The sequence below is a fragment of the Micromys minutus genome (assembly GCF_963924665.1).
Source record: "Micromys minutus genome assembly, chromosome: 28".
In the NCBI taxonomy this organism is placed as follows: domain Eukaryota; kingdom Metazoa; phylum Chordata; class Mammalia; order Rodentia; family Muridae; genus Micromys; species Micromys minutus.
The window spans coordinates 15530654-15552116 of record NC_137963.1 but is presented as its reverse complement, the minus strand read 5'-3'; the positions used below and the strand labels follow the sequence as shown (position 1 = coordinate 15552116).

The 21463-nt window shown below is 44.4% G+C and overlaps 1 protein-coding gene and 1 pseudogene across 2 annotated transcripts in view; both read right to left on the bottom strand.

The window, feature by feature from the left end:
* TEX48 (testis expressed 48) overlaps nucleotides 1-13523 on the bottom strand; it is a gene marked incomplete at both ends in the record, with an annotated part of 32685 nt that extends 19162 nt beyond the window's left edge. Inside the window, one exon of the mRNA XM_080940167.1 lies at nucleotides 13331-13523. Within this exon, the coding sequence (XP_080796293.1) occupies nucleotides 13331-13523 (193 nt within the window). The remainder of the gene's footprint in view (nucleotides 1-13330) is intronic.
* Nucleotides 13524-15839: 2316 nt separating this feature from the next.
* On the bottom strand, nucleotides 15840-17308 carry LOC308438691 (beta-TrCP-like; annotated as a pseudogene). Its single transcript has one exon. The product of its transcript is annotated as a beta-TrCP-like (transcript).
* Nucleotides 17309-21463: the final 4155 nt, after the last annotated feature.

Genomic DNA, 21463 nt, shown 5'->3' with positions numbered 1-21463 from the left:
TTTCCCAGGAGCTGCAGTCTGTGAGGGGCTGGGCCAGCTCTCCTGTTCTCACTTCCTCAGGGTTGACTCTCCCATGCCTTCTCACCAGGGCCAGCTCCACTCTGTTGCCCAGGACCTGTTCTCTCTACTCCTGTAGATCTCACCTACTCTCATGACGCCAGGGTCCCCCCGCCCAACTGCCACAGGTGCAGAGGGGCAAGGGGCAAAGCCGTCACCCCTTCATTCAAGCCACCTCATGGAGGACAAAAGGGGGGGGTCAGCTCTTCTGCTTTTTCAACCCTCAGGGCTGGCTCACCTCTGCCCCTGCTACAAGGTCAGCTTTGCTCTGCTGTCCAGAAAAAGTGCAGGAAGGGCTGCCACCAGTGAAAGGGCCAGCCCTCCAGAGCCTCATCCTGTGAGAGGCGTGGCCAGTTATACACAGCTCCTGGACATCCATGTGTTCCCATGATGCTGCCTCGTCATAATGTGAGCTACAGACATCAACACTGATCCCCCCACTTCCATAGCATAACCACTGACTCAGACATGGTTCTCAGGGGCAACTTAGACTGTGACCTCACCATGGCCCTGGGTAGCAGGGCTCACCACTCATGACAGGCTGTGCCTATCCACTCTAGAGCCTCCAGCTCCATCTTTCTTAATTCTTAAGCTGCTCCACTCCTTTCTCTCCCATCTGACCACCACATATGTGCACATTGTAATGGTTCCTGCTGCGGGCTGGCCATGGGGCTGGTGGGGCCCTGGATGACATCATCCATCCATGCTGTGTCCCGCCTTGTTGTGCACTGGAGGACAGGTCTGTCAGGTATGATGGACCACAGGTCTCTCTGTCTTCCTCTTCCTGGATTGTGCTGCCTGGGTTTGCTTTGATTTGACTTTTATGAGTCCTAAGGCATAAGACAGCTGTGGCCCTGAATAAGATGTGTCTTTGCCCATTTTGTGTGTGTGTGTGTGTGTGTGTCTGTGTGTGTGTGTGTGTGTGTGTGTGAGAGAGAGAGAGAGAGAGAGAGAGAGAGAGAGAGAGAGAGAGAGAGAGAGAGCTAAACATTTGCGTAATGGGTTTTCGTATCAAAATTTGCCTTTATTCTTTGAGAGAAATTGGATCAATTTACCATTTCGTCACTGAATTATACAGAAAATCAGCAAATTTGTTTTGTTTGTTTGTTTTTGGTTTTCTTTTTTAAAATCTGGGATATTTCGTGAATTTGCATGCTATTCTTGCACAGAGGGCATGCTAATTTCTGTATTGTTTTAATTTTAGTAGATGTGCTGCTGAAACCAGCACTAGCAAATCTGTTTTTAGTTTAGAAAGAAACTGCTAAATTATCCTGCAGAGTAACAATGACCCTCTTTGTCCCTGCACACAGTCTGGGTGCCTGGGATTCCCTGTGTCTCTGCACATAGGTTGGGTGTCTGGGTTTCTCTGTGTCCCTGCCTGTATTTTTACCATTTCCCATTTGTTGCAGTAAATATTAAAAATAAAATATGTTTATCTCTTTTCCGGCCCTGAGGTCTCACTCCTCAGGTCCGATTTTAGTTCGGAGCCGTGCGCTCCTCTGGTGCTCGGTCCGAGCCGCCACCACAGCCTAACTTGTCCATGTAACTTCCTTCCCTGGTGGTTTTCTATCACCTATTCTATGCCTCTGTTCCGGGGTGTTTCTCTACCCTAAAATCCCTCGAACACAACTCTACAGCCCGATAGCTTTTCATACAGGTTTATATATCCAACTCTCAACCCACAAATCCTCTACACAACAAGATTGGATCAAATAGACAAAAATACACACTGCCCTTCATATAAGATGCTAGACCCGTAAAATCTTTAATGTTCATAGCTATTTAATACCAGTAAATCCCACCTGGGTCCAGCTGGTCCTTGGGAAGCTCCATGTTGTGACGACCTTCCCCCTCCTTCCTCTCATCTCTCATCCCCTTAGACCTCTCTTCTCTCCACCTCCCTCGCCCCGCCCGGTCACTGGCTTTCCTTTATTTTACTAATTAAACTGGGAAGGTTCAGTTGGAGTCATATGACTAGGCAGCCCTTCTTGGGGAAGTGGAATTAACATTAAAATACAAACAGCTTCGGGACAATCTACACCCTTTTGCACACTCCTGGACTCTCACCGTGCTCTAAATAGCGTGTGTCTTCCTAATGGCTGCTGCTGCCCAACACCCTTTTCGTGTGCTGTAGCTTTAATAAACGACAGCTTTATTGAGATCTGATTCTCAGATCAGTACATTCTCACTTCGAAAGTTTGGAACCGATGGTGTGCATGGTGGCGTGCCCTTGCAATCCTGGTGTCCTAACTGGTTGGCTAACTCAGGCTAGCTTGGCCTATATAGTGAAAACTTACCTTAAAAACAGAGCAAAACAACTCACGCAGTAATTTATTAGTTTTTAGTACACTCAGTTTGCAACCACCATCTAATTCCTCGATGTTTTTGTAACCTCAGTGGGAAACACTGCACCACCAGTGCCCCTTTTCCTTCTGATTCCAGTCAAACACAACCTATTGTTCATCTGCATACCCATTCTGGATATTTCCTATGAATTTCATCCATTTTATTTAGTTTTGCATTTTCAAAGTCCATCCATAGTATAGCATGTGTTCTAGTTTTATTCTGTGATAAAATATCCAAACAATAAGCGATGTAGGGGAGAGAGGTCTTTCTCACCTTTCAATTCGTTTATACTCCATTGCTGTGGGAAAGTCAAAGCAGGAACTTGAAACATCACACAGTCAGGAGCAGACAGAATAAACGCATGGATCCTTGCTTACCCTTTTCTCCTTCTCAATATTGTTTTGGATTACCTGCCATTGGTATACAATCAAGACAACCCCCCACTGACATGCCCACAGACCAACTTGATCTAGATGATTTTTCACTAAGACACTCTTCTTGGGTAATTATAGATTGTGTCACTTTGAAGACGAAAACAAATCAGCACAATGTGTATCAGTATTTCCTTCCTTTTCACTGCTAAGTAACATTCCACTGCGTGAACACACCACTTGGGTTTATCCATTCCCCCGTTCGTGAATGGTGAGATTGCGTCGACCTTAGGGTTTATGAGGAATGAGTGATGCTCTTGACTATCAGTGCCCACATTTTTGTGTAAGAATACATTTTTTCATTTCGCTTGGCTATATACCTGGAAGGAAAGATGTCAGTTCATACTGGTAATTTCAGGTTTAACATTTTGAAAAATTGTCAATCTGTTTCCAAAGTGGGTGTGTGTCTTTCCATGATCTTGTTTGTAATGCGGGAAGGTTGTAACCACCTCACATCCTTGACAACATTTGCTGCTGCTGTTTAGATTTTAACAATATGGGCTATGGTTATAAAGTTAAATGTTTAGAAGGCATTTTGATAGCATGAACATTAAATATAACAACAGTAGGTTTCCCTATGAGCCAATAATCTCCTGTTGGAGCTTTTGACCTGGTTTACCATCCCAGGCATTAAATTTACGTCTGTGGATCAGGCTTCTGCTCCAGTGCTAGCTGAGACCATTCGTGTCTTCATTCCCACGTAGCTGCATGGCACCTTGAGGCACCATGTAGGCTAGCCTGCAGGCAGGGAGTTTCCTGGTCAGACAATGCTGATTTCTCTATTTCCTACAACCTAGATGAGTGCTATCTACAGCAACAGGGTCTTACCTTCTAGTTATAAAGAGCAGCTAAGAGCAATGGCAACAGCCAGATGGTGGTGTTTTTGGTGCCTCTGGCTTCTCCTTGACCAACAACCTGCGGGGAGGTATCCATGCCAACACTCGAGAGCTTCATTCAGTAACCCAGATCTTCTGGGACCATCCTCGTCTATCCACGAAACATATTCTGGTTCACAGTTCCCTTGGAAAATACATTGTCTTATTTAACTACAAACTATCTGGCTTCTTCATGCTACCTCAATCTCCAAACAAACCCAAGGCAAAACTATGTCTTGTCTAAATTGTGAAGTATAAAAGCTGCCTTCATAACATTAACTTCGTAGCATGTGCAATACATACTATTAGATATTATGCCATCTAGAGATGATTTGACATCCACAGAAGGATGTGTCTACACCAGATGCAAACACCACATCTGTGGTGGTTTGAATAGAAATGGCCTCCATAGGCTCATATATTTAAATGCTTGGTCATTAGAGAGAGGTGCCACTTGACAAGGATTAGGTGGCCCTGTTGTGACTTTGTTGGAGGAAGTACCTCTCTGGGAGTGGGCCTTAAAGTTTCAAACGTTCAAGCTAGGCCAAGTGTCTTGTTCTTCCTGCTGCTGGTCAAGGCAGACGTAGGACTCTCCAGCATCATGTCTGCCTATGTGCCACTGTGCTACGTGTCGTGCTAATAATGGAGTAAACCTCTGGAATGGTAAGTCAATCTCCATTCAGTGGTTTTCTTTATAAGAATTGCTGTGGTCATGGTGTCTCTCCAGAGCACTAACTCGAACACTGGCTAAGACAACATTGAGCCATTTTATGGAAGTGGCTTGAGCATCTCTGGAGTTTGGTATCCAAGCAAGGAGTTCTAGAATCAACCTCTAGAATCAATCTCTATAGCGACCAGGAGCAACTTTGAAGGCATTAGTGAGTCCTTCTTCATAACCTGGGGCCAGTTGCCTGCTGGGAAGTGAATTACATAAGGCAAAATATGGACTTGACATTTTATAATATTCTATCCTATAATGGAGGAGTGACTGTTTTGAGTCTTTCATATCCATAAAGGAGAAGGTCTCAGATGCTACTCATTCAGGAACTCACCATCCTCCCTTCAAGGAGAACAACCTGTGGGTCCAGGGGTTTTGGCAGGTAACTGTGTCAGGACAGAAATTATTTTATTTTTCTTATTGATTTTTTTGCTGACTTTTTTTTATTACGGTAAGGACATGTTTATGTGTTTTAATGTAAAAGGATTAGATGCTCTAAAGAAAAATATAAAAAGAAATAATATCATAGTAGACAGAGTCACAGTGATGTATTGCTATGATTCACGCTACAGTTTTAGTCGGAGTTCCCAAGAGTTCTACAAATTTAAGATTGGCTCTCTTCTGTCCCTTAGTCTCTTCCTCTCTTCTTCATACTTAATGTTTATGTCTGTCTACAAATTATCTATTACTACCTATCATCTATGTGTTATCAATCATTTAGTTGTATTTACCTGAGGTTGATAGGAAATTATCAGCTTTAGGGCGCTGAGTAACCCCTCCCCTCCGGGAGAAATAATGCTTCAATCTTATCTAGCCACAGTCCCTGGAATGTCTCCAGGGAACCAAGTAGCCCTTATTCCCAGGAAGAAATGTTCCCAACCTTATCTAGACACCTGCTCCTATTCCATTACAGCTTAGCCCCTGGAGTGAGGGTCAGGAAATTCCAGCACAGCTTAGCTCCTGGAGTGTGGGCTGAGAACCCCAACTAAGCTCATGTCAGCAGCAGCCAATCACCTTAAAAGTCAAAGGACCCACCAATACTTACACACCCTAGTCACCACTGCTAAAGCCCACACTTTACAAAATAGATAAAAACTACACCAACATTGCCTCTCCTTTGGATGGAGGTTACCCTGGTGCACTGGACTAATAAAACTCTTGCTTTTACATTGATTTCTGATCATTTGTCTCATTCATGGAAGCCGCTGGGTGACCCATGGGACTATGCTATGGTGACCAGTAACTCACCAGGAACATCTGGCAAGTGACACCTTACGGTCTTGGCTTTATTGCTCTTCTCTCCATCTTTGAAACCACAGCTGGAGGAAAGAACTAACTATAGAGAAGGGTATGTGGTCAAAAGCCCATGAGAAATTTTCCTGTTTTTCTCCTCAGGACATTTTCTCACCTTCCTCAAGTCATTTTTGGTCCATAGCCCAAAATCCCATTCTTGGCTGGATTCAGACTTCTGCCTTTTCTGACCAAGAAAATCACTTCCCTTGGTCATCTCTAAATTGACCCCCATGCTTCCCATCTTGTCTCTTGCAAGAGAAAGAACCAGTACAAATTAGAGGCTTTTAAACACAGTCTTGTATCCCAGAAGGACTTCTGTGACTTTTCCTGTGTGACATTTCAGGCAGTTATCTGTCTCTATGATCCAAACGAGCAAGATCAACAGTCTCAGAGAGCAACAAAGGAAGGCAGTCTTTTTCTCTGGATCAAGGATAGGACAAGCCGACAGGTGAGCTCTGGTGCTTCAAGACCAATGGTTCTCAACCTTCCTGATGCTGCAACCATTTAATATGGTTCCTCATGTTGCTGTGACCCCAAACCTTAACATTATTTTGTTGCTACTTCATAACTGTAATTTTACTACTGTTATGAGTTGTAGTAAGTACCTGATATGCATTACAGTCTAATACGTGACCCCCGGAGGGGTCATGGCCCACAGTTTGAGAACTGATGCTCTAGACCAAAGCAACTGTATACGGTAGCTCTCACAATTCTGCCCTTGCTCAAATGCAGACAAGAATCCTTTTCCAGGGGTGAGCATAACAAAAGCAACTTTGACTATAATGAATGCCTTTTTTTTTTTTTTTGGAGACATCTACCTGGGATGGAATCCTAGCTCAGATGTGTTTCCTGAGCACCCTCAGACCAGTTACTTTTCTGAGCTACAATGTCAATGTTTCTACCCTGTGATACAAATGCTAATGATTTCTACAGGACGGATAAACTTATAAAACTCAACATTTTGGGTATACATCATCCCCAGTGTTGTTTTGGTGTTATATGGCTTACACATTTCATGTAAAGTCCGGAGCAGCCACAATGTGACCAGAAAAACATTCTGTGGAGGCTGGACCACAGTGTCACTGTGATTTGTTTTTATTCATGGGGAAAGATAAATGCTTTATTTGAAAAGGAAGAATTTCTGAGTTATAAATTAAGTGAGCATAATATCTGGGTGTTATCTTTCCTCAGAGAATTGTTAGGTTTCCTAAGACTTTTAAAAGGCCCCAGTTAGACTGTGCAAAGGTTTCTGATCCATGTGTGATTTATGTATGGGCTGTATAAATTCATGGTGGTAAATTAAAGTATAATTTTACTGCAAGATTCAATAGTTGTGATTTTTAGATAAAGAGAGAGCTGTAGACTTAGATGTGCACTGGAAGGTTATGCCTTGTTTTGACATATGTTAGGTGGAAGACACCAGCACTGTCACACTGGGAAGCCCTACATAACTGTTCTAGCACACAGAGAGTATGTCAGATCATTACAGAGTGCAAACACTTTAAAGCCTTTTTGAAGGCTGCAATTAGACTCTCAGCAAGCAAAGGTTTCTTCCATCTTCATAAATCATGTGTATGGACTATATAATTTAATGGCAGTAAATTAAGGGGAGTTGTTTGAAGATGCAGCCATTCCCTTCCCAGATGTTCTGAGCCTTAAAGCCTTTGTAAGATGTGGAAGCCTACACATTTGCCTTCAGATGGAGGGGGCTGTCACCTGGTTGTATACATAGATATTTGTTCTGATGACTTCTAGTGAATATTAAATTTTTTCAAACACTTCACTCTCAGACTTCTAGAAGCTAGAAGAGCCATGTGAGACCATGCAGACGATGCTCTTCTTTGGCCATCAGGTAGGGACACTGAGGCCACAAGGAGGAACAATTTATTTCTGTCCCTTCCCAGATTCTACCTCCATTTCTCCCACACAAAAAGAACCTGTAGTATTTAGTTTGATATATAGCTGTCTGGAACAAAGATTTGAATTTCATTTTTTTTTTTTTCTCACAGCAGAAACAGCCATGAGAACTCTAGATGAACACAAGTAAGAAACAGTGTCCCGGGTAGCTTCTGGAAATAACCTTTTGTTCTTTCCTTCTGGCTGGGATGTGTTGACTCATTACCTCAATAATGACAAGTCACTAGTAATTGTAAAAGTTCGGTGTCTTATGGGCACGGTTGTTTCCCACTATGCCTATGTTTGCGGTGGTAGGTTGGACCTGATGGCATGTGTAACAAGTTGGCTCTCTGCTGGATGATGGAAAATTGCTGTGCATATATAGGTCATCAAAGGTCGTCTCCTGTGCCTTATCTGTTCCTTGTTTCTCTGTAGGGATAGCTCATGCTGATGATGCAGAAGGCCACACGTGGGAAGTGGAAACATACAATTAAAAAAAAAAAAACTCTGCTAATTAAAGTTGAAGTCCATGTGACTGGGTACCTTCCGGGCTTGATGAATTATGGGAGACTCCCTTTGTTAATGGGTCTTCTCCTTCTCTGACCCCGTGTGGGAAATTATACGCTCCCACACAAACTCTCCTGAGGAATGCCATACGTCCTCACCTGAGGCCCCTGAAATGCTTCCCTATATCTATGAGGTATTCCAGGTACCCTCAACCTCCAAGCCAATGAATGACCGTTGCCTATCCTTGATGTTCCTACCCTTGGAACCTGGCCACGTGACAGACCAGGATAGGGACACTTCCCTGTTACATGGCAAAAGCTTGGGTAAAGGATGGGATGGGAATGGAGATCCCAATGGATCCATGTGGATAATTGAATGGAGGGATAGAGAGAAAGAGAGCTGAAAGAAAAAGAAAGTTCTGCTCCTTGTGTCCAGTAGAAGGGGTAAAGAGGTAGTTTCTGGTCTCTGGTGTGTCTTGGGTTCCCTATCTGGACCCATCGTAGATTGGAGGTTGTCTTTGGCATCCAAAAAAGAGCATAAGGCTGAGCTGTAGCCCCAGGCTGCGAGTTGTGTGGGCTATGACCTATTTCTTTCCCAAGAGCCTTCACTTCTGAGTCATTATGAAAACTTTCGCACACCATACCCTGTGACTGGGAAGAATGCATTTTAGAGATGAGAACCCTTTAGAGGCTTTGTGTTCATAGCTTGCAAAACAGTTATGCTGTGGCCCGAGAACTGAGGTAGGATGCCAAAGACGTATGACAGGCATGCCTCTGTTATGTAATATGAAAAGTGACAGATATGGGAGTCTTCTAGGCAGTTCATAAGCTTTCTAGAACCTGATAGTAAGAGGAAAAGATGAAAAATGATTTACTTTTTTGGAGACCGCATGGATTTTTGAGTCTCTCTCTCTCTCTCCCTCCCTCCCTCCTCCTCCCTCCCTCCCTCCTTCCCTCTCCCTCCCTCCCTCTCCCTCCCTCCCTCCCTCCCTCTCCCTCCCTCCCTCCCCTCTCCCTCCCCCCTCCCTCCCTCCCTCCCCCTTCCTTCCCTCTCCCTCCCTCTCCCCCTCCCTCTCCCTCTCTCCCTCCCTCCCTCTCCCTCCCTCCCTCTCCCTCCCTCCTCCCCCTCTTTCTCTGTGGTGGTAAGGATTGAATCAGGGCCTCACTCATGCAATGATCTCCAGCTTCAACCCTGCTAATACAGATCTCAAAGAAGATGATATTTTCTGATGACAGCACATGTAAGAACTCAGTGTTCTGCTATATCTATTGAAGATCCTTTAATGTTAGTTGTCTCAGATGCCCCCCCCCCCAAACAGTGCTCTAACATCCACAGACATCAAAGAAAAGCTGCGCTGAGAGAAGTCAAACCGTGGAACGACAGCAGCTGTGGAAATGAAAGGACAACACTCTTCATGAGGAACTTGATAACAAACCACGCTGTTGAGTAACTGATGCAAGAGTGAGTATTAAGGGCAGCCCGGATTTCTTCTAAGATGCTCAAATAGCCTGTGTCTGTTTTGGTGACATTAGCACTCATAGCCTGTTGGGTCTCTTCTTTCTGTGGCAGAAGTTGGAGTGATTCTGGCAGATTTCCAGACTCCTAAACAGCAAACACATGTTTTGTTAGCTTTCTTTGCTTAAATGCAAGCCAACTTTTGTGTCCAAATGTGCCATTTTGCAGGGCCACAGGGAAGGACACCAAAACGTGCCCATTTCCAAGGGCTGAACTCTGGAGGCCTGAGGTGGGTCTTTCTGATGCTTTTAGATTATTGTTCAACCCCAGTATGTTAGAGTGTGGGTATCTGAAGGGATAATTTGCTTGGCTTCCTTCCCCCACCATGAAGTTTTTGGGGAGTGTCGAAGCCCAGAGGTCAGAGGAGACCAACCCACAGGGGTTTCAGAGAGCCTCCAGGAGCACTAGCTTCTCATCCCTGCGTACATAGCTCAGATCTCTTTACCTGGGCTCTTGCCAGTATCCAGACGCACTAGCTCAGAAATCTTTCTATATCCACCTTCTGAAGAAGCATTTTTTTTCTCTTAAGAAAACAAACAGTCAAAAAACAAACAAACAAATAATGATCAAGCAAAACAAAAACAATAAAAAAACAAACAAATAAAATCCAAGAAAGAACATAAGAAATTCATACACATGTAATAGACAAGCAGAAGGCCAGCAAAGTTAAAAAAAAAAAGCCCAAATGAAGCAGCATAAGACAGGAAAGAACATCTAAAATTACCTTTGAGTTCATTTTGTATTATCTAATCGTTTTTTTGGTAGTGAATGGTTGGTTATCAGAAATAGTTTCTTGGTTGGGTAAGGGAGCTTGTGTCCACTTCCCCATCTTAGCACTTGGGACCCCCACCTGCTTTGGGTCTTTGCAGGTCCTACATAGATTGCCACAGGCTTTTTTTTTTTTTGAGTTTATATGTGCGTTAGTGTCTGATAGACACTGGTTTCTTGGTACGTTCCCCCCCCCCCACTCTGGCTCTTACAATCTTTCCACCCCTTCTTCTGCACAGTTCTCTGATCACCGAAGGGAGGGGTTTGATGAAGACGTTCCGGTTAGGACCGAGTGTTCTAAGGTCTCCCACTCCATACACATTGTCCAGTTGTGGGTCTCTGTACTTGTTCTCAGCAGCTGCAGAGGAAAGCTTCTCTAATGACTGGGCAAGACATTGATCTATGGGTATAGCAGGATACAGTTAGAAGTCATTTTATTGCTCTGTTTCTTTAGCAGAACAGTAGCATTTGGTTTTTCCCTGCATCTGACCTATCTAGTCACATTCTTGGACACTGAGCAGGGTCAGGCTTGTGTTTCACTGTGTGGAGTGGATCCTACATCCAGTCACATGCGGAGTTGGTGACTCCCACAATGTTTGTGCCACTATTCTACTAATGTATCATACAGGCAGGTCATCGTTGTAGACCAAAGGGTTTGTAGCAAGGTGGATGTTGACATCAGGAACTGGCTTTATGTTTGGAGATCACCTCCAAATCCAGAGATGATGGTGACATCACCCATAGGCGATAGGGACCTATACATCTGTTGCCATGGCAACCGCCAAACATTCCCAGCATCCATTTTGGCTTACCTCCCACCTTTACCTGGGAGTAGTTACATCACAACGTAAATAAAAGGCAGACCCTCTTGACCTTGCTCTCTCCTTTTGGTCTCCCTTCTCTTTTCATCTCCATCACATCACTTTGACCCCTTCCCCTACAATAAACTTCTCTCACATGGAACTGCATTGGCCTGGTGTGTTCTGTCCGGACATTAGCTGCGATTCTATCACAACAGAGGGTGTTTCCCTTTCTCCTCTGGTAGTGTACAGAGCATCTTTCTGTACCTTGGACCCTATTCAGTAGGGGTGAAGGCTCTCATTAGGCACCAGCTTGACTTCTCTATGTTTCACTGTGTTACCTCACTCAGGATCCTTTTTTCCCCTAGTTCTATCCATTGTGATTTTCATGAATTTTAAACAGCTGGATAGTATTCCATTGTGTAAATGTACCACATTTTCATTTATTTGTTGATGGACAGCTACATTATCTGTAATTTCTGTCTGATATGATTAGAGTAGCAAAGAACATGGTGCAACAAGTGTCTTGCTAGTAGGATGTACCCAAGAGTGGTTGCACTTGCTAGTTTCATATCAACATGACACAAACTAGAGTCAGTGGAGCAGAAGAAGCATCAAATGAGAAAATGTCTTCATAAGACTGGAATGTAGGCAAGCCTGCATGATACTTTCTTAACTAGTGACAAATGTGGGAGGGCCCAGCCCATTGTGAGTGGGGACACCCCTGCGCTGGTGGTCTTGGATCCTATAAGAAATCACGCTGGACAATCCATGAGGAGGAAGCTAATAGTCACTTGTTCTATTGGTCATTTTGACTGGCGTAAATCTCAAAGTAGTTTTGATTTCTCTGACGATTAAAGATGTTGAACATTTCTTTAAGTGTTTTTCATGTTTGTTTTTCTTCTGGGAACTGTGTTTAGCTGTGTGCCACATGTTCAGTTTTCTTTGATGTCATTTTTTTTTTTTAGTTCTTTATATATTTCAGATACTAGCCCTTTCTCAAACCTATAGTCAGTAAAAAATAGCTTCCCGATCTGTAGCTTGCCACCTTGTCCAGACAGTGGTGCCATTTTCCATATAGAAGCTTATCAATAAAGTCCCAATTATTATTGGTCTTAGTGCCAGTGCTAATGGTAACCTGTTCAGAAAGTCTTTTCCTGTGACAATAAGTTCAAGACTATTTTTTACTTTCTCTTCTATTAGATTATCTGGCCTTATGTTGAGGTCCTTGATCCCTCCGGCTTTGAGTTTTATATTTGGGATGATAAATTTAGATTTATTTGCAGTTTTTACATGTAGCCATCCAATTGAATAGTTACTATATTTGTTGAAGATCTTTTTTATTTTTTTGGTCCAATACCTATGTCTGTCTACTTTATAAAAAATCAAGTGTTATAGGCGTGTGGACTTATGTTGGGTCCTCAATCTAATTGCACTGATCAACACGACTGTTTTCCTATCAATACCATAATCAGTTTTATAACTTTTATATTACAACTTGAGATCAGGCATAGTTATAACACCAGAAATTCTTTTATTTCTCAGGACTGTCTTAGCTATCAGTTTTTGTTGTTTGGAGTGTTGCCATATGATGCTGAAAGCTATCCTTTTAATTCCTGTCAAGAACTGTGTTGCATTTTTAATGGGGGTTACAATGAGTGTGTTGTTTGTTTCTGGTAAGATGGCCATTTTTACTGTTAATCCTATTGATCAATGAGCCTGAGAAATATTTCCAGCTTCTGAGATCTTCCATTTCTTTCTTCAATGTCTTAAAGTTTTTATTATACACGTTTTCCCACTTGCTTGGTTAAAGTTATCCCAAGATAATTTTTGTGTCTATTGTGAAAGGTACTAATTTCCCTGATTCTCAGTATGTTTGTCATTTGAATTTAGAAAGGATATTGATTTCTGTGCGCTAATTTTGTATTCTCCTACTTTGCTGAAAGGGTTCATTAGTTGTAGATGTTTCTTGGTGGGGGTTTTATGGTCATTTATACAACTGCCATCTTCAGATAAAGATACATTGACTTAATTCCTCATTCTTTGTATTCCCCTGTGCCCCTTCAGTTGCCTTACTGCTCTATCTAGGACTTAGGACTCTATTGAAAATGTATGGAGTGATACCTTCTTGTCTTGTTCCTGATTTTGGTGGGGATGCTTTGGGTTTCTCTCCATTTAGGTTTATGTTGGCTGTGAGCTTGTTGTAAACCACCCTTATGTTCAGATATGTGCCCAGTCTCTTCAAAAGCTCTGTCAGGAAGGGATGTTGGATTTTGTCAAAGGTGAAGGCCTTTTCTATATCAGTTGAGATAATCATGTCCTACCTTAAGTTTTGAGACAAGTTTTTACTCCCCACTGAATCTGAAGCTCACCAGTTTCCAGCAGGCTTTGTTGGTGCACTTGTTTCTCACCTTCCCAGCATTGGAGTTCTAGGGCACACTGCTGAACTCTGCTTTTACATGGTTACCGGGTATCCGAATGCAGGTCCTCATGCTTGCATGATAGGCACCTCTTTCTTGACTGAGCTTTCTCCCCTTTCCCCGTGCTGATACTGCTGGGATGAAGATGACAACCCCCACTGACAGTTGGGAGGTACCTTAGGTGCTGAGTTTACAGTGGGTCTCCAGAGAGTCCCCAAATCCCTTAAGGATGCTTTTGGATTCTCTTTTGAATTTTCTTGCTGTTCTGACATATCTAGTGGCGGTCACTCCAGGGCCTTGGGAGGGGACAGGTCCAATTCTCTGTTTCAGGCTTCTAGCCTTCCACTCTGAACAGAACAGACCACACAGCTCTCATCACTGCAAAACCATCTCTCCCTCATGTCTTATAAGAAATGGTTCATGCATAAGAGTTGAGGACATTAGCCCTCAAGACTTCTAGAGATTGTAACTTTCTGGCTCTGCTCTGTGCGCAACTCTGCAGCTGTGCACTTACACAATGCTTTTATTTTTCCTTTTGTAAGAATGTCCATGTTATTCTTATTGCTGCTTGTGGACCCCGTCTTCAATCCCCTTATTCCAAACATCTTGAATTCTCTAGAATGCCGGGTAGTGATTTATCTTGTCAGCAAGCCTACTGAAACTCTGATGCTCACAGGGAGTGAGGCATCATTTCTCCCCCCCTTTTTTTTCTGGAGCCTGCTGGTTAGATAGTCTAGTCAAAATGGCGAGCTCCAGATTCACAGACAGACCTAGTCTCCACACATGTGAACATACACATGCATATAACATCCACACACATATATAAAGATAAAACCATCTTTGATATGCATTGATTTTGATGAAAGTCGCATTATATTTAGAACTTAGCCTTTAGTAATCTGTAGCTTTACTACAGCACAAATCTGTTGGCATCGTCAATGGATGAAGAGTAGCAGGTTGTCATAGCAACCTTCCTTCATCCATCCAGCCTAAGGGCTGTGTTGTAGTCCCAGCTATTTCCTTTGTGGCTTCTGTTGTCAGAGCTCTGGAGGAAACAGTTCTGCCAGCACTTGGCTTCTGAGAGATACTAGAAGCTCTGTTCACTGCCCTGTGTGTTCAGATTCACCCCCTCCTGATGTGTGCATGTGACTCTTCTTGTTGCAGAGGAGTGTGGAAGACTGTGTCAATGGTAGTGTCTGAGGACATCAACCCACAGTCATTTCAAGTACCATCAGAGAGGGCCACTCGTAGGGCTGGCATAGGTGCTTGCTTCCTGTTCACTCATTGGAATTCAACTCTTCCAGCTCCATCTTTTGATGTGATCTCCCAAGGACTAACAGGAACTCCCATTTTAAACACACAAAAACAACAGAAAACCCAGTTGTGAAGAACTCCCCTCCTCCCCTCCCTCCCTTCCACTGGGTGTTCCTGTCAAATGAGCGATGAGCTGTAAGGTTGTCTGTTTGCACCCCATTATGCACTAGGGCCTACTTTCTATACCTTTGAGCCCCCACCTATCAGAAACAAACACGGAAGCACGTGAGAATGATTTATCAAGAAAACCAACCAACAAACAAAAACTAAAAAATTAAAAATCTAAAAAGGAAAGACAACCCAATAAACACATCCACTACACACTGACCTTACTGTATTCACAATGCCAGGACAAATAAGCCCAGAGGCCATCTCTCTCCTAGAGTGCGCTTCCATGGGAAGAGGCGTCATTCACAGGGAGGCTGGTTGGTCCTTAAAACCGTACTAACATTCCTTGATCTTTGGCAACAATGGCAAATGGAAACCTAATCTTGAAAGGGAAATAATGTCAATATGCCCTGCCCGTGAGCCACTCTCACGTGGGAGCTTTGAAGAACCACAGTGATGAGTGTCACCAGAGCTGACAGGGCCTGAGTCTGTGCTGCACACATACACAGTGCCTTGTCCCTAAGGTGGGCTCTGGACAGCTGACCTACTCAACAGACTGTACAGGAGCTGCTTGCTCTACCTGCAGTGTGAGCGAATGAGTCCTTCTCCACGTAGAGCTGGGGCGCAGTGAGAAGTGTCAGGACTTGAGGGGTGGGGCTGCTCTGTGTCGACCCAGCATCTGGAACCAAGCCCAGCCCCCAAACTCAGCTGTGAACGAACTCCCTTAGGCATGTGATAGCCAGTAAGCAGTTCAACACCAGGAAACCCAGACGGGGCCTAAGTGCAGGCTGCTATCTGGAGATACAGGCGTAGGTTCTGAGGGAGAATGTGTCTCGTTCTGGGCACGGGGAGGCACATTTAAGAAATCCCAAATCAAAATAGTGTCATCGTGGGAGCTGCTGCTGATCTGAAACTCATCAAACTGCAGCCGAAACACATGTCCGAGGTGCGCAGACGCAATGTGCTTGCTGGGGCCCCAAGGGTCAAGAGCAGCCTGCAAGTCCCATCACAGATGCACCGGATGCATCAGATGCACCGGACCGATTCTTCACGCCCCTCTAAGGCTCTTAAACAGGCACCACTTTCAATATCCCATAACCGGATGGTATTATCTGATGACCCACTAACAACAGTTCCAGTACTGCAGACAGGCAATACCTCGCTTATGCCCATTGAGAGTGCGAACAATCTCTCAGGTGTTCCAGACTTTCATGGTCCTGTCACCAGAAGTCTACCACATCGACAGCAGCACGGTGGCCAACCAGGATACGGCGTAAAGTGATATCAGTGGCCGAAGCCATGTCCCACAATGCAACGGAACGGTCTTTGGAACAAGTCACCATGAGTCCGTTGCTGAAGCTTAGGTGCAGCGCGGCTTCATTGCGGTGGATGAGCGCGCTGAGAACTTCACCCCTGTTCACATCTCAGACTCTCACTGTGGAGTCTGGAGAACCAGTTACAGTGACTCGCCCATCGTACTGGAGGCAGAGGAAAGAGCCGCGTGTCTCGCTAGCACTTTCAAACACTCCAAGCTGTTTTTATCCCTGATCGTGATGGAGTTGTCTCGGAGGCCACTGATAACTTTGTCTTCATCCTACCGCAAGCAGTAGACACGCTGACTATTCTCAGAGCGGCACTGGACCCTCTCTAGGTTGTGTTGTCCAATTGGGTCCGATGGTCTCTGTGCCCTGGATAGTCTTTGTGTATAATGATCTATAAAATGAGTTGGGAGGGCCATCTACAGGTCTGTTTTTAAACAGGTACTGATTTCAGCCTCTTCTTTCTGAGAGTCCCTTCCAGAGAGGGTCAGTGCGCACCACCCTCTCTATCAGCTTCTTCCAAAGCTTCCCTTCTGGGATCATTTGCTGGCACTCATTACACACAGCTCTGCCACACCCAGAGACCTGGCATCCAGGTAGGAAAAAGTGTTTTCTGCTATGCGATCTAAGCCTTGCTCTGGCCAAGCGGGGAGGAAGTTCTGCTGCAACATGGGCTTCAGGTAAGAGTGAATATGTCCACGGTGATAATGACACGTTCGCGAGCTAAAATGCTCCACAAATTTCAACTGATCTGATTCAGACCACTGGTCAAAGTACTTAATGCACAAATTTTCTTTCTGGTAGCTCCCCTCCGATGGCCTCTTTCTAGAGACGATCATAGATTCCATTCTTGTATTGAGCTCAATGGTCTTGTCTTCAATCATGGAACAATGTCGGGTTCCATGCCAGCCCCGGTGGCCCCCTTCGATCTCCCAGCTCATCAGCGAATGGCCGGGGTGGAGGAGATGGTGGCATCAGCAGCAGCAGTGGAGGTAGCTCTTGCACCCACTAACTGCCAGCCCGCCTGGGTCAGCCTTTGCATCCAGTTTGAGACAAACTCTATAATAACTCCTTCAGGAGACATTTCTTTATCTTCTGTGTTACACACAAGGCACACACACACACACACACACATACCTCAGAGTGGGAAGTGACTTGCCAAGGAGGCATGGCAGAGGCACATAACCAGGACATGTTGGTTCTTGGACTGTCTAGCCCTAGGCTATAGCTTCCTCTACTGTGGCTGTTTGAGAAACTTGTGACTTGAGTCAAAGAACATGTGAGTGTGAGGGGGCATTGGGACGCCCCTGTCCTGTGTCTTTTCACCTGGGCATTTCAGTCTCCCTCTCTACTAATGTAAGTAACAGCACTTGAGGCTGTGGCACCAGAACACTCGATTGATGGTGACTTGAGGACCTGAAGATTTATTTCTCTCCTGTGACAATGAGTGGAGGTTGATGGACCAACCCCAGAGTCAGAGAATTTGTCATTCCTTAGTCTTAGCTGCCCAATAAGGTAACCACCAGCTGCAGGGTGCGTTTTAAGTTTAGACGAATTGAAATGAAAGAAAAATAACCCAGTGCTCAGGCACATTGGCAGCCTCTCAAGTGAGTCGTAGCTTCACAATGAGACACTAAAGATGAGGACGTTTCCATCATGGTAGAAAGAGCCAGTGAGGCAGCAGCTGAAGATGTAGTATCCGCTCAAAGACAGAAGGTGATAGGACAAGCCACATTGACTTCTTCTGATCAAATAAGAAACTGTCTTCTAGAATTCATTTATGATGCCTCCCAGGGTCTTATCAATCTGAACCATAGTCACACGGCACCTCCTAGCTGCAAGGGAAGCTGGGAAACCGAATCTTGAACAAGGCTGGACAGTTTTGGGCTCCAAACATAACTCATGTTTGGATGATAAGAAGGAAACGGCTTAGGGAGGGTAACTGCAGTGGGGGAGAGGATGCTATTGCCTGGCTACCTGTATCCTGAGCATGTTAGGGGTCATTCAGCCTCTAGCCATCCCCGGGAGCATTCCCCACCCCCTGCTTGTCTCTGTGTAATCAAAATAACAAACAAAACCAACCCCCCCCAAACAAAACCAAAAGTAAAGCAGGATTGAAAATACTCATGCAAGTCAGTATGTGCCAAACACTTGACTAGAGGGCCAGGAGCCAGGGAGGGACCTGGATCTTTTTAATACAAATCTCTGAACTGAATACTGGGCAACTTTACCAACAGGTTCTTGATCTCCCCAAGTTTCCCATGATCGGAACTCTCAACCCCCTCCTTTTTTCCACATCATTTAGGCTGAAGCTGCAGGTCAATGTGAGCTGTTCCCCTGGAAAGCCTCTGGAAATCTTCTTGGATACCCTATTCCTGTACATTGGACAAGAGCCAGGAAGAACATGGAAGGCCATTTTTTTTTGTTCTTTCCTCTTTCAGTTCTGCCATACAAAAGGTCCAGGACAGATTCACCATCCTTCTGTTTAAAACAATATTATGTCTTTGGAAGGCAGGAATAGCTACTTTTGATTTTAAATATTTTTTCCCCTCCGGTGGCATCACATCTAATATCTACATGATTAAGAACCAGGAGTTAAGAGATTTTCAAATATTTGGAATAAAATAGGACCTTTTAAATTCCGAAAGCAGAGGGGTGTCACATCCTGCCAGCTCTAAGCATGCTTGGCAGTGCCAATTACATTGGCAAGTGTGTTTATGGTCACATTTACCATCTGTATGGCATAGGGAGAAAGTTGGATGGGGAGAGGGCAGGGTGAAAACCATAGCCTGTTCCTGTCTGGTCCTTGGGCTAAGTGTTTTCTGAATCTTCAAAGGTCTTTGTGAAAGAAAAATAAAATACTGGTCGATACTTGGTATGGCTCACCAAACTTCACATAGATATGACCAGATTCTTTATAGAAATTTGCTTATCCCTGTATTACAGTCTGAGGGCTACTATCTCTAAATCTCAGGGTCCAGATATCTGGCCCTTGTTGCCTAGAAACTCCAGAGGCTCTGTGTAAGTGGAGAACCTTGTAGGGATCTGGTAAGGACAGAGATTCTGTATCTGAAGGGAAAAGCTAGTCAGGGTGATAAGGGCTTTGAGTTAACAGCAAATGCTGAGTGCTCTGTGAGCCATCTCAGTAATGAGTAGCAGCCACTCCTGCAGATCCTACAAGTGGAGGGCAGAGGATTCTGGTTTTCCTGTGGCAGGAAGTCTGCCCAACTAGAACTGACTAAACTAGCTTCAGGGAAACAAGAAGATTTATGGCAATGTGAGGGTGTGTGGGTTGGAGGTGACCAGGGATGGGTGGTGTTGGGGCTGTCACTTCAGTCAGGCCAGTGGATACAGGTCCAAGCTTAAATGAGTGTAAGAGAGTGGAATAGGGAAACTGAGTCATACTTAGTCTTTGATTAGGAGTGCATGTGTCTTATATAGCTTCAGCTGTAAACTTGACATAGTACAGACTCAGAAAAGGAGTCTTAATTGGGGGAATTCCCCAGATCAGATTGGCCTAGGACCAATGTAAGAAATTATCTTGATTGACAGTTGATGTAGAAAGGCCCAGCCACCATGGGCAGCACCATCCTCTAGACAGGTAGGCCTAGAATGCATAAAAAAGCTGAACCAGAGTGAACGAGAGAGTGAGCCATTAAATAACATTTTTCTGTCATTCCAACACATTTATCCCCTAAGTTGCTTTAGTTTGTGGCGTTATCACAACAACAGGAAAACAGCCAAGAAAATGACAGATAGTACTTATCTACCCCAACCTTTTCTTTTCTTGGCAGGGGTTGAGATGGAACACAGGATAGTGTGTGTGAGTGAGTGTATGAGTGTGTGTGAGTGAGCGTGTGTATGTGTGTGTGTGTGTGTGTGTGAATCAAGTGCTATACCAGTCTGCTACATCTTGAGGAATTAGTTCTCAGTTCTTACCATCTACCACATCTGATATCTCAGATAGCAAGCTCAGGTTATCAGGACTGAAATGAGGCTCTCTGCAGAGCCATGATGGAAACTTCCAGACAGACTTTTAATAGCCACATGCACTTCTGTAATATTAGTCAACATTTTTAGAACTTCTGAGATTCATCACGAATCCCACCCATGGGAGGGCACCCAAGTTGATTCTTGGTGGAGCCCACCTAGCAGTGCCTTCTCCTACACTCCTCAGCCACCCTGCAAAGCAGCTACTTACTAAGATTACAGCTTCAAGAGCGGCAAGGCAGGACTGAGACAACTTAGTTCTTTGTCTGAATTCACTCAGAGAGCTAGAGGCAAGAGCAGGGATTGAGCCCAGTTCTGCCTGTTTTGGAACCCACCCCCAGGCTCACAGTTTTTTTTTTTTTTTGTGTTTCCTTTAGAATGACCAGGGAAACTCAAGTGTGGTGGTTTGATAGAAATAGCTCCCATAGACTCATTGTTTTAAAAAATAATTTTTATTGGATATTTTATGTATTTACATTTCAAAAGTTATCCTCCTTCCCCCTCCAATCTCCCCTCCCCACTCACCTTGCTTCCATGAAGATGCTCCCACTCCCAACCACCCACTCCCACCTCATCACCCTGGCATTTACTTACACTGAGGAAACCAACTTTTACAGGACCAAAAGCTTCTCTTCCTATTAATGCCAGACAATGCCACCCTCTGTTTCATATGCAGAGTGTGTACTTACTGGTTGGTGTTTTAGTCCCTGGGAGCTCTGGGAGGAGGGTTTGTTGGTTGACATTGTTCTTTTTTTCCCCATCAGGTTGCAAACCCCTTCACCTCCTTCAGTCTTTTCTCTAGCTCCTCCATTGGGGTATCTGTGCTCAGTCTGATAGCTGCAAGCATCCTCATCTGTATTTGTATGGCTCTGGCAGAGCATCTGAGGAGACATCCACATCAGGCTCCTGTCAGCAAGAACTTCTTGGCTTCAGCAATGTGACTGGGTTTGGTGGCTGCATATGGGGTGGATCCCTAGGTGAGGCAATCTCTAAATTTTCTTTTCTTCAATTCCTGCTCTTCTATTTGACCTTGTATTTCCTCCCATGAGTGTTTTGTTCTCCCTTTTAAGAAGGACTGAGGCATCCACATTTTGGCCTTCTTTTTG